Here is a 12,377-nt window from a genome sequence, read left to right on the forward strand (position 1 = left end):
ATTTGGTGAAAACCCACAGGAAGCAATGCCTGGTCTGAGTGCCACTAGGGCAGAATTCCTCTGTAGAAATGACTACCTCCAACCAAATGAAATAATTCATGCTGTGGTGGATTGAGGCGGCATGGGGTCCTTTATTTGCTCAATTGGAACCTGTGGGAACCTGCTAATTACAAAGATTGACCACTGGATCCGACAGGATAGGAGAAGCAACCTGAGCAGAGGAAGAGGACAAGGGAGCAAGTCTGGCCTTCTTAGATGGAGTGGAAACAAGGTCTCTTAAATCAGCTCAGCTTTTTTTGAATGCGCACTTGCTCATTGATTCACGATGCACTGAACATAGGATGACAGGAAAAGATTGCAACAGGGTTGCATGTAAATGAAATGAAAAGGAAGACACATAACGCTGAGCAAAATCTGCCTGCCAGCCTAGCAAGGTACAAAATCACCATCGTACAATAATAGCATCATAGTTGACCTCTGTGGGAGCCTTATGGGGAGCAGATGAGGGGGTTGATCATTACTGCTTCCACTTTTCTGACAATTTTTTTCCTGTATCTATTGTACCAGTTGAAAGGGACATGGACATGGCTGTTGCAACCAATGCACAACTCTTTCATGACTCCATTGGGCTCCTGAAAACAGAAAGGACTGTGTGGGCAGGCTGAGAAGTTGGGAGATGTTTGAAGGGTATGTCTTGAGGATTATCCCACTCCGTAACAATATTTGAACTTCCAAGGGTCATCTTGTTTGATTAACCTGCTGGCAATATGGCGGGGGGGGGGGGGAGAAGGGGAAAAAGTTAAAAAAAACAAAGTTTAAAGGAGACCAATGACGGAAGCAAGCAAAGCAAAAGAGACAGCATATTCTGAAAGAACCGAAAGACAAAGATCTGGACTGAAAAGTGGGATGGAGGTAGTAGACTAGATCACTAGTAATGAAAATATAATAGAAACAAAATCCTGTAAGTGTGAAGAGAGTGGAGCCATATCTAACCTGAGCAAGGGCAAGGAAAGAACTGGGAGTGATACAGAGGTTAAACTGCAGAGAAGCCAGATTTTCAAAGATTAATCCTGTTTCCCTTGGTGTTAGAGGGAAATAACCCACTCTACTGGATGTCTCTGATCCTACAGGCTATGAACAGGTATTTTCCACAATGAGAATATGTTGACTTGCATTGCCTTGAGAGGCAATAATAAACATATATAAGCAATAACAAATCCCACAAAAGAAAAAAAAACTGAAAAATGCCCTTTTCCTATTACATTGATCTTTGTGACATTGCATCTTATGATTCTGTGTAAGAAAGCAATGTAGGTTTGTTTGAAGAACCAAATTCCTCTGACTTTTAGTTATTGCTTTATAAAACTGTTTAGAGCATTGTTAAAATCCTAAGAGCAGTGATACTATATACTTTGATGCATTTTAAAAAAAGGATTCTGAAAATGAATAGCCTACTTTCCCAAAGAAGCACTGATTTCTACTACATGAAGTTGTTGGAAAGCAAAACTTACTTCCACTGAACCAATTTTCCTGGGTCTTGGGAGTGGTGACTTTCTGTGAATATGAATTGGATCTGACACCAAAGGTTTGAACACCATTACAGATCGATCAGGTTCATCCCTTTTATGAGTGTGCAGTTCTTCATCACTATCATTTCTATGTGAGGTTTTCTTTGAGCCATCATTCTACAAGAAAAGAGACATTTCATGTGACACACAATTTCGGACAAACTGTAAACATAATGCCTGTGAATATCAGGGATTATGGCCTTTATCTAAAGACGTTCATGGTAATTATCCCCCTCACCACCACAAAGGATGTCTGAATAGTAGTTGAAGCATCAGAAGCAGATTTTCAGGATGTGTGTTTGAAAAACCAGGTTTCAGTTCCTCTTCCAAAATAAAGAAAGCTGTTAAGTTTGTGCAACAAACCTTATTTATCAGAACCAGTTATGCTATTTCCAGTTTTATTTTTAACAAAGCAATAGCTTCGGATCAGGATATATGTACATTCAAGAAAGCAAACTAAATATCTAACACATCACATCATCTATAATAGAATTTTACATGAGACAACTGTTAAAGTAATTCCTGTCAAGCACCACTCTAAGCATTTTAATATAGTGCCTTCTTCCACTGTTATTTTCTTATGTCATTGGACATTTTATACTATTTAAATAAACAATAATAAGAATTCCCAAAGAATTTTAACTGATTTTAAAGATATAAAGCTGTATCTTGAGTTATCCATAGAAAACATGAGGGAAAGGTGCAATTATGTATGAGGCACTTAGCTGCTTAGAAATGTTATGCAGAAAGCTGTGCTTGCATTTCATATATATTTAAAAAACACTTTTACCTCCCGTGAAGCAGGTCTATACCCAAAACCTGATGGTAGATTTTTATCCTCTTCACACCCTTTAGCTCCTGGGCTAAAGTGTAATTCCACATGGAAACGTTCCTCTGAAGAAGGCTCCTATCAGAAATGGACAACGTAGTTTAAAACATGTTTATGAGAATATATTACCATTTATCCTATTTTCATATTATTTCTTTACCTTGTTTGGATCCTCATAGAGCATGATAACAATCTGGGTCATGTAATTCAGTTCACTGACAATATTGAGATAATCCATAGCTCGTTTCCACTGTTCATCTTTTGATGCCTTGGAGCAAAAGAGTAGAAATTTATCACAGTAAGAATATGATTCATAACTCCCTTTTAAACTCTATATTCTTATTTCAGCATTTATGGCATTCTGGCTAAAATCCTCTTGGGCAGGGTCCATCTGCACAATGGGAATAATGTCATTAGCAATTTTGTGGTGCATGTGACTTCAATATATTGTGTAAGAGCCATGCATGCTCCAAAATCAGAAAAGGAAGCCATTAATTAGCAGTATTTTGCCGCTGCTAGTGATATTCCAATTGTGCAGGCAAAACTGTGCAACAGGATTTTAATCACTTACCAGGAGTAAGTCTCACTAAGCACAACTGAACAACAATACAGTAAAAATGTTTATTATACAGTCCAAGATCATGCAACTGTTATTTTTGTGTTGAAACCAGTGATCTAAAATCATTAACCAAACCTTTATAGTTTATATAGCAATACCAAAATGTATAGATTGTCCTACTTCCTAACATGCTGATGATCTAAAACTAGCAATATTAAAAAGAGCAAGAGATAATGGAAATAGGATTTTATGATTCCTCCATTGCTGCTTCTAATTTCCTACATCATAATCACTTTAAATCAGTGATTCCCAATGCTTTTAAAGTCCTGACCCTATTTCATAATAGCGAGCTAACCTGCAATTCCCTCTGCCATATTTGCACGAAAACACATTTTTAATAGGGTAAAGTTATCCCTTCTCATAAATTGGAGGCTTCTTTCTCCCCACAAAGGGCCTGTTTCTCATACATACACATGCGTGCTAACTTTAATATCCCATTCTTAAATGTCTAGGAAGAAGTTATTTAACGCAGGCTACAACAGATACAAGGTGACCCATGACTCCCCAGAAAACACTCTGTGGCTCCCTAGAAGGTCAAACCCTTAGGTTAGGAAACTCTGCTCTAAAAAGCAACAAAGGAACATGCTGAACTACATCTGAGATTCTAAAGGGCCAATGGCAGACATGTAAAAACAAATTCCAGTAAACAATTCACACTAAGCAGTATCATGTATTTCAGAACTAAAAGAAGTCAGTGAAAAATAATGGAGCTATTTTGACTAATTGGGAAAAAATCCCATAAGACAAAATGAATTCTTGCAAATGTTACAGATCAGCTAGCATCGCTCTTCAAAACATCTGAAAATTAAAATGAAATATTTTTTCTATTATATAATCCTGATTGTCTGTATACTTCTGTGCCCAATTCAAGGTGTTGACATATAAGGCTCTTAAGGTTTGGGACCAGGTTACTTCTCAGAGCACCTCTCCCCTGAGATCATTGGTCTGTTCCACCTGCTCCACTCAAATGGTGATGTTGTAGGTTGGTAACCCAAGGTAAGACCAGAAATCTATGAGTAGGAATTGGGCTTTCTCGGTAGTGGTTGCCACATTATGGAATGCATTGACAGCAGAGATATGCCAAGCTTCTTCCCTCCTAACATTTACTAAATACAGGCAAAACTCATCTTTTCAGAGAAGCTTTTTTGTAGACATTCCCGAAATGATTGTCTCTTATGTTGTTTATTTTAATTGGTTTTTAAATTGCTGTTGCCACTGGGTTATTTTTTTGGGGGGGGGGGTTATTTCCTTTCAATTACATTTGTTTGGGGATTGGGTTTTTAAAATTTTTCAATTATGTAAACCACCCAGAGTAGTAGCATGCCACCAAATGGGTGGTGTATATATAAATAAGTAAATACATTTTGAGTTTTAAAAAACACTGAATGCAATAACAGAAGTATGAAAGGCATACAAAATTCATATAGAACAAATTGAAGATGTCAACACTTACATCACATAAGGAGCCATACCGTAGAGTTGATAGTAAGGAATGGACATGACTTTCACTAGTGAAATACAGCCTAGTTCGGACATGACGTTCTGGAGACATAACTCCACTAGAATACCTAAAATAAAATAAGCAAAGAGAGCAAACAAATAAAGGCATGGGAGAGTCCATATAAAAAGCAAAACAATTTTCATGACTATAAAGCCTGAATGTTATAATATATAAATAAACCTCTTTCTCCTGACTATCACAAATCAAGCATAAAAGCTTTAGTGTAACCTAAAGAGACTAAATTTATAAGTGCTTTCCAGAACTCCACTTTAAACTATCATAACATCAGATTTTATAGTTTGCCAGAATGCCAGTCACACTTTCGCTTCGTTTTGTTCCCTTTAATCTGATGAAAGTTTCTCAAAAACTTTAAAACTTGCTTCCTATTTTGTGACAGTTTGGTTGGGCCTAATAAGGATATTTTCTGGTAACAGATTTTGGCCTTTTTAATTCTACCGTGGTAAAACAGGTTGCTTTTCTGAAACATTTGTTCTTTGTGTGATCATCTGTGTATTCATACATGGATGTCTGCGTCTATGCAGAATCACTCTCCAGAACCTTTAGATAGAGAGTTAAATGCATCTACTCCTTAGCAGGCTGCCTCTCAGTTAGAAAATTCAGATGACACAGCAATAATCAACAGCAGGTGCCAAAAAGAAGAAGCTAAGTAAATTACTTGAGGGAAGAGATGCTTGCTCAAAAAACAAATATTACAGCTAAGCAACATGTTTTCCTTCTTTGGAAGTAGTACATCCAATGCCTATGCAAAAACACTTGTGAATTTACTCACAAAGACATCAGAAAAGCAGATAGGTATGTATCTGCATTCAGACAGAACAGTTCTCTCAAAAAGAGTAGCACTGAGATCTGGTGATGAAATGGTAGTATTAGATAAAGGTAGACTCATCAAAACTGTTGAATCAACAATAAATTCAAGATAAAGGTCAATGTGTGGAACCAAGTTGCTGAACAACATTATTCAGGTAAGGTTGTCAGTTCTGGTAGAGTGGCTCCTTGGAGCAGATGGCAATGGAGTCTCCGCCAGCTGACATGCCAGCATGACTATCTTTACAGCCTTTTGCAATGAAACTAGGAATCCTTTCTAAGGGTCATTGTAAGCCAAGAATAGCTGTGGAGGCTTATAAAATGAAGTCATTCTTTGGATGTAATATGCTAGAGCATTTTTGGAATTTAGCACGTGCTGAGACTTTTTCCAACACCACTGATGGGAAAACAATTTTCTGTAAAAGGCTGAACTAACCTTTGGAATGAGAACAAAATATGACTTTGTGTGGGTATCAACCTAGATATGTTTACTTTGGCCATTTGCTGATCCAAGGAGGCTTTAGGAGTTGCATGAGGTTTAAGGGACCAAAAAAAAAAAAAAAAAAAAAAGAGGGGGAAGAGTTCTCACTTTGAATACAGTGGTGCCTCACTTGACGATGTTAATTCGTTCCAGTGAAATCGCTGTAGAGCGAAAACATTGTCAAACGAAATTAAAAAACCCATTGAAACGCTTTGAAAACCGTTCAATGCATTCCAATGGGCTGAATACCTGCTCGTCCAGCGAAGATCCTCCATACGGCAGCCATTTTCGGTGCCTGTAAAGTGAGGAATCTGTCCTAGAAAACAGCAGGGGGTCATTTTCTTCAGCCAGCGGCCATTTTAAAATCTGACAATCAGCTGTTTGCTGATTGTCGTAAACTGAAAACCGGTTCCCGAAGCAGGGAATCGATCATCATTAAACGAAAAAAAAAAACATTCAAACCATCATTTTACAATTGCAAAAACCTAATCGTACAGCGATTTCTTCGTTAAGCGAGGCACCACTGTAATTTTATTTACCAGTCTAAAGTGGGATCTGGCTACAGTGACACATACCTCAGTTACATCCCATTTACTGTAACATGCTCTATGTGGGGCTGCCTTTGAAGATGGTTCAGAAACTTCAGCTGGTGCAAAACTGCAGCCAGACTACTGACTGAGGCCAGCTACAAGGAGCATATAACACACCTGTTACAAGAACTGCACTGGCTACCAGTCTGTTTCCAGGCCCAATTCAAAGTGCTATAAAGCCCTTTACAGCTTGGGTCCAGGCTACCTGAAGGACCATATCTCCCTATATGCGCCTTCTTGGCAATTAAGATCAGCAGAGGAGACCCTCCTCTCAGTCCCATTGCTAGCACAAGCACAGCTAACAGGAGAGGGCCTTCTCTGTGACAGCTCCCAGGCTATGGGAGATCAGGATGGGCCCTTCCCTGTTATTTTTTTTAAAAAAGCTAAAGACCTATCTCTTCAGGCAAGCTTTTAGCAATTATAACTGAATCCCTGAACCCCATTTTAGCAGATAATTTTAATCTTTTTTATGTTTTCATGTTTTAATCTTTCAATTGTATTTTAAATCATATATTGTTTAATTTATCATTTAATATTTAACTTACTGTGTTTTTAAATTATGTGAATTTTAATATTGTGAGCCGCTTTGGGTCCCTTGTTGGGAGAAATGGGGCATAATAATAATAATAATAATAATAATAATAATAATAATAATAATAAGAAGAAGAAGAAGAAGAAGAAGAAGAAGAAGAAGAAGAAGAAGAAGAAGAAGAAGAAGAAGAAGAAGAAGAAGAAGAAGAAGAAGAAGAAGAAGAAGAAGAAGAAGAAGAAGAAGAAGAAGAAGAAGAAGAAGAAGAAGAAGAAGAAGAAGAAGAAGAAGAAGAAGAAGAAGAAGAAGAAGAAGAAGAAGAAGAAGAAGAAGAAGAAGAAGAAGAAGAAGAAGAAGAAGAAGAAGAAGAAGAAGAAGAAGAAGAAGAAGAAGAAGAAGAAGAAGAAGAAGAAGAAGAAGAAGAAGAAGAAGAAGAAGAAGAAGAAGAAGAAGAAGAAGAAGAAGAAGAAGAAGAGAAGAAGAAGAAGAAGAAGAAGAAGAAGAAGAAGAAGAAGAAGAAGAAGAAGAAGAAGAAGAAGAAGAAGAAGAAGAAGAAGAAAGAAGAAGAAGAAGAAGAAGAAGAAGAAGAAGAAGAAGAAGAAGAAGAAGAAGAAGAAGAAGAAGAAGAAGAAGAAGAAGAAGAAGAAGAAGAAGAAGAAGAAGAAGAAGAAGCCAGAATGCTCCATTCCATGATCCTGAATGTGGAGATGATGGGAAGAATCCTTGATTCTTCGGAGACAATACTGGACAATAAGCAAAACTTCTCAAGGCAATAAAATTGTAACAATAAATTACCAATACATTGTTTATTAAGCAAAAAGGAACTTACAAAGGATGGAGCTTGTTAACAGTATCATCATCTTGAGTTCTTTGAAGATCAGACCGGATTTTCCTCAGTAGTGGGTTGCAGTAGCCTTTAGCAATCTCTAGTTTTTCGGCTTCAGTAATACCATATTCCTTGATGAGCAGAACATAAACTGCACTGAATACAGGAAATTAACTTCCAGCTCAGGACTCATATTTCATCCTTCTTCCATCTCCAATCCATGGCACTGTGTTTTCATGCAAATGTAGCCAGAACTGCACCACCCACCCATCCACCAGACAGAAGAGTCAGCAGAGCTGGAATAACCAATCTTTAGAAAATAAAATGTTTAGTGGAGAAAATCCTAAACACAAAGCCCAACAAATTATCAATGGCCATGGAATGTTGACTGAGAAGAATGAAACCAATGTTGGAGAGGGAATGGAATGGGGAAGATGGAAAACGAGTATGAAGGAGGAGACACATATGTTACAGATAATTCACTACCATAAGATAGGATAATGGCCAACTGTTAGGTTTTAAAAGGAGATTAATATATATAATAAATGACACGCAAGGCTATCAATGGCTAAAAGCAAGGATACTGCAGATTATCTCAAGGAATCAGGAATCATGACTTTGAAATCCAGCCATCAGGACGCAACAGCAGCAGCAAGGATATAGTGTTTATGTCCTGTTTGTGGTTCTCCCACAGATATGTAGTTGGAAGTTGTGAAAGCAGAATGCTGCATAGTAGGACCTACCATGACTCTTCTTATATCTTTGGTATAATCTACTACTATGATCTACATTTTTAGTCACCTCACTGCATGCATAGCTAACTTCCTTATTTATATAAAGCCATTTTTCAGTGTACCTAAGAGTGGAAATAAATGTTGATTTCAAAGAAAGTATTTCTAGTTTTTCAAACAGGCAGAAAGATACATCTTTTGATAAAGTTTTACTTAAATAATACTAAAAACAACAATAGTAAAAGTATCAGTGCCTTCAATTTGTTAGATTGTGAATTCAACAGCATGGATACCTTGCTCTCTTTAGTAATACTCAATTTTAGAATTTAGTAAGATTTAAATTTCATTTACTTGTTCTACAATGAAATAGAAAACCCCAAATAGCTGACTATGTAGAGAATGTATTCCATAGACATGGAGTATTGCGGGAGTGGGGGCAGCAGCAGCAGCAGAAATAATGGCAGGGAATAACTCTGGGTGTCTCAGGACTGTTTTTCTAATATCAGAACAAAGTGGGACTGCACCAGCTCTTCCAAATGAAACCAGAAATGCTTGAAAGGTCATTTCCTATGTGCAGGTGGTAGATACTCCTTGTTTTAAAGAACTGTCAAGGATTCTCACCTTTGGAAAGCTACAACTTTGAGCAGAAATATTTCACACTGCAGCATTCTGGTACAAGCATCACTGTTACGTGTCATCAAGTTGCTTCTGACCTAAGGTTAAGTAAGGTATTCAAAGAGTAGTTTACCATTGGCACCCCTCAGTGAGTTTCCATGGCCAAGCAGAGATTTCAACCCAGGTTTCCTGAGTTCAAGTCTGATACCTATCCCACACAATACAGAAGCATTACTTGTCACTATATATGTTATTTGCCATCAAGAGTGCGATCAAACCAGTGAGTAATCTTACACGTTTATGCTATTGGTACCTAAGATTCTGGTAACTTTTAGGGTACAACCCTCTCTCCATACACTTGGCTTAAGCTCAAAGTAGATACGTATAGAATTGCACTGCAAATCTGGATCCAAGTTCTAAGTATACATATAGGATTGTACTGCAAATCTGGATCAAATTGATAATGTATTGAAAAAATACACCATGTACTTAATTACTGGATAATCTATTTAATTTAATATGAACAGACTCAAAAGGCACCTTTTCAATACATGCAGACAAATCCTAAAAACTAGTTAATAGCCCACAATGTGCAGCTGAAGTAATTAACTATTAATTCCCACTATAATTTATGATGAGCATGACCTTCACAAGACATTTAATTCATTGAGATGAGAACATTTTTACAGTAGTTGCGAGATACATACCTGAGGTATCACAATGTCAGCTAATGCCTTTGACAATCTGTATAGTTCCATTGTATTTTCCAGTTTTAAAGAGATGTTATGCTGGACATCATATTTTATACAATCGTAGATATCTGGGATTTTGCTTATGTCATATTTTCCATTCTTCGTTTTAAAGTCCTTCTCAAGCTTGGCCCACCTACGCAGCATCAGCTCCAATGTTTCACTGTGGTAAAGCTGAATATCTAGGTGGACAAAGAATTATCATTAAAAAAAGTGAGCAGAAGTTAAGTAATTCAAGTAATTTAAGACAAATCAAAGAATACATTAACACATGATCACAGAGCTTGTCAGCATACTCTAGCTGAAGATTGCCTCATGTATGTTTTCTGCCATAGCAGTTTTGTTCTGGTTCAGATTTAAGAGCCTAATCCCCTTTTACAACAAAAACTATCAAAACAAACTCTAGTTGAGGAGAGTACAAATGAAACTGCTCTGAGGTCTCCTTTACCACCCCAGGAATGTTATTACATTAATAACATCCAAGAACTATCTTTTCTACCTCAAGAAGGATGCGCTACATTAACTACTGAATTTTTTCTTAACATTTCAATAGTTAATGTAGCACATCCTGCTTAAGGTAGTAAAGATAGTTTTCAGATATTGTTAACAACAAACATTGAAATTTTAAGAAAACGTTCAACTTTTATTTCTATATCACAACACAAAGTTTCTCTCTGCAACTCCACAGGTTTTTGCCAAATTACTATCTATTCTTCTTTTCCATGTTCAATTCTATAGCACACATTCTTCTTTCTATATGCTCTTCTTATGCCTTCCTGGGAAATTTCTCTTTCTTTTTGGATCTCACTCTCTGTTATTATGCCACCCCCTCCTTGCCCTATGGCTCTAGCTGTATCTCCACTTCTCAGCATCGACTTTGCTGCATTGCTCTGTTTGTGTATACCTGCCCATGATGTCTGCTCCTCTCTAAGCTTCACATCAACATAGTTTTGACTCTCTAAGAAATCATCATACAGAGAAAATGTGCAGGTGAGCCATCTGTATGTTTGGCTGCAACAGTTACCTGCCACCAACTCTATTATGTACTTCTGAGTCAAGGAAGAAGGAAAAATATTGCCTAGAGGAGGCAGCAAATAGATTGGAATCCTTTTGGTTCTGTCTCTACTGAATATTAGATGGAGGGAAAACTTGCAATTTCACTAGGGCTTGAATAGTTAACTTAATAGTTATAAGCAACATTTTATTCCTGCCTTTATTCTTTTATAGTTTTATTGTATCATTGTTTAAAGATGTATATTGCTTTGATGGTCCCGATGAAAAGTGATTTTCTGTAGACTAACAAGAGTTTACAAAAATTGTGTAATAAATTACTAAAAAGAACTCCTCCCTGCCCCAAATCAAGTTGCTGACGAAGAAAGCTTGATCAGGAATGGATTTGTGTGTCAAAGGACTTGGTTCTTACACTGACCATAAATTCCTGGTCTGAGAATATGCCCAGAAGTGCCTTGTTTCTTACTTCTTAGCTTATATCTGCCACTTGATGCACTATTTTATTTTTGGCTTCAATTGGTAGATGTCAGAGATCACAGTATTGTAGTAAAAACACCAACCAGCTCTCACTTCTGTGATTATCACACAGCTATTGCAAGTCTGATTATTTGCCCACCATTGCTGCCAACAAAGGTCTGCTGAAAACTTTCACCTGTCCTTCCCAATTATTGACAGGGTTCAATAGGTCTCTATGTTCTCACATACAAACTGCCAAATTAACAGCCTCCTATGGGACTGCAAACAAACAAACAAACATACCCATCTACAAAAATGGGGGGGGGGGTGACAATCTGCTTATTAGTCATTTTATGTGAGCTTGCTCTAGTCTCTTGCTTCATACCAGAACCTGCATCCAAAGAACTTTACAAATAGATATGCACACCCAGGGGGCTATCTGGAGGTACTGTTCGTGAAAAGTGCCTGTTCATACCAAGTGGAAAACCTGTCTAGAAACAAAGGGGAATTTCTAAAGCAGTTTTTGATGCTGGCAAGAATCCACCATTTCTGTGTGCCTTGATATTCAATCAAAGACTAACTGGTAGTCCCCCCCACCCCCATTCGTATTGCCTTTATAGAAGTAGCAACACCTTTGAAATACTCCCAGGTACTCTTCCTTCAGAAAAACAACTGAGAAGCTTGCTAGCTTCTGCCAACATTGGAGGGACTCTTAGCCATGCTGGGATGAGAAGAAAGAATGCCTGTTTCCACTGATGGAGAATGGCAGTCTCAGAGTGCTGCTGACAAAACACAGACGCATCACCCTAGCACCTTGTTCACTTTGGCTTGTATTTTGAAGGCTCTCCCCTGACCTTGACTCTGCAGCTGCCATTCCTATCCCATTTCCACCACATAGCTCTGGAACTGACAATCATCACACAGCTGCTACAATGATCCTTTTACTTACTCCAGCCCTGCCCTTGAATAACTGCTACAGCCTTCTTCCTAAACCTAAGCTTAGCCATTACAACCACTGGTTCTGTACTTGCAGAAGGAGTTTGCTAT

General features: G+C 37.7%; 1 protein-coding gene across 19 annotated transcripts in view; it reads right to left on the bottom strand.

Annotated features, from left to right (window-relative positions):
• The window catches only part of PPIP5K2 (diphosphoinositol pentakisphosphate kinase 2), a 91,337-nt gene that overhangs the window by 36,391 nt on the left and 42,569 nt on the right, over window positions 1-12,377 (bottom strand). For all 19 annotated transcript variants that reach the window (XM_020794388.3, XM_020794398.3, XM_078386266.1 and 16 more), the window contains exons 19-24: window positions 9,822-10,045; window positions 7,772-7,899; window positions 4,470-4,584; window positions 2,558-2,665; window positions 2,359-2,475; window positions 1,512-1,685 (exon numbers count right to left, since the gene is read on the bottom strand). In XM_020794388.3, coding sequence (XP_020650047.1) covers window positions 1,512-1,685; window positions 2,359-2,475; window positions 2,558-2,665; window positions 4,470-4,584; window positions 7,772-7,899; window positions 9,822-10,045 — 866 coding nt within the window. The remainder of the gene's footprint in view (window positions 1-1,511; window positions 1,686-2,358; window positions 2,476-2,557; window positions 2,666-4,469; window positions 4,585-7,771; window positions 7,900-9,821; window positions 10,046-12,377) is intronic.

Source organism: Pogona vitticeps, chromosome 2, assembly GCF_051106095.1.
Source record: "Pogona vitticeps strain Pit_001003342236 chromosome 2, PviZW2.1, whole genome shotgun sequence".
In the NCBI taxonomy this organism is placed as follows: domain Eukaryota; kingdom Metazoa; phylum Chordata; class Lepidosauria; order Squamata; family Agamidae; genus Pogona; species Pogona vitticeps.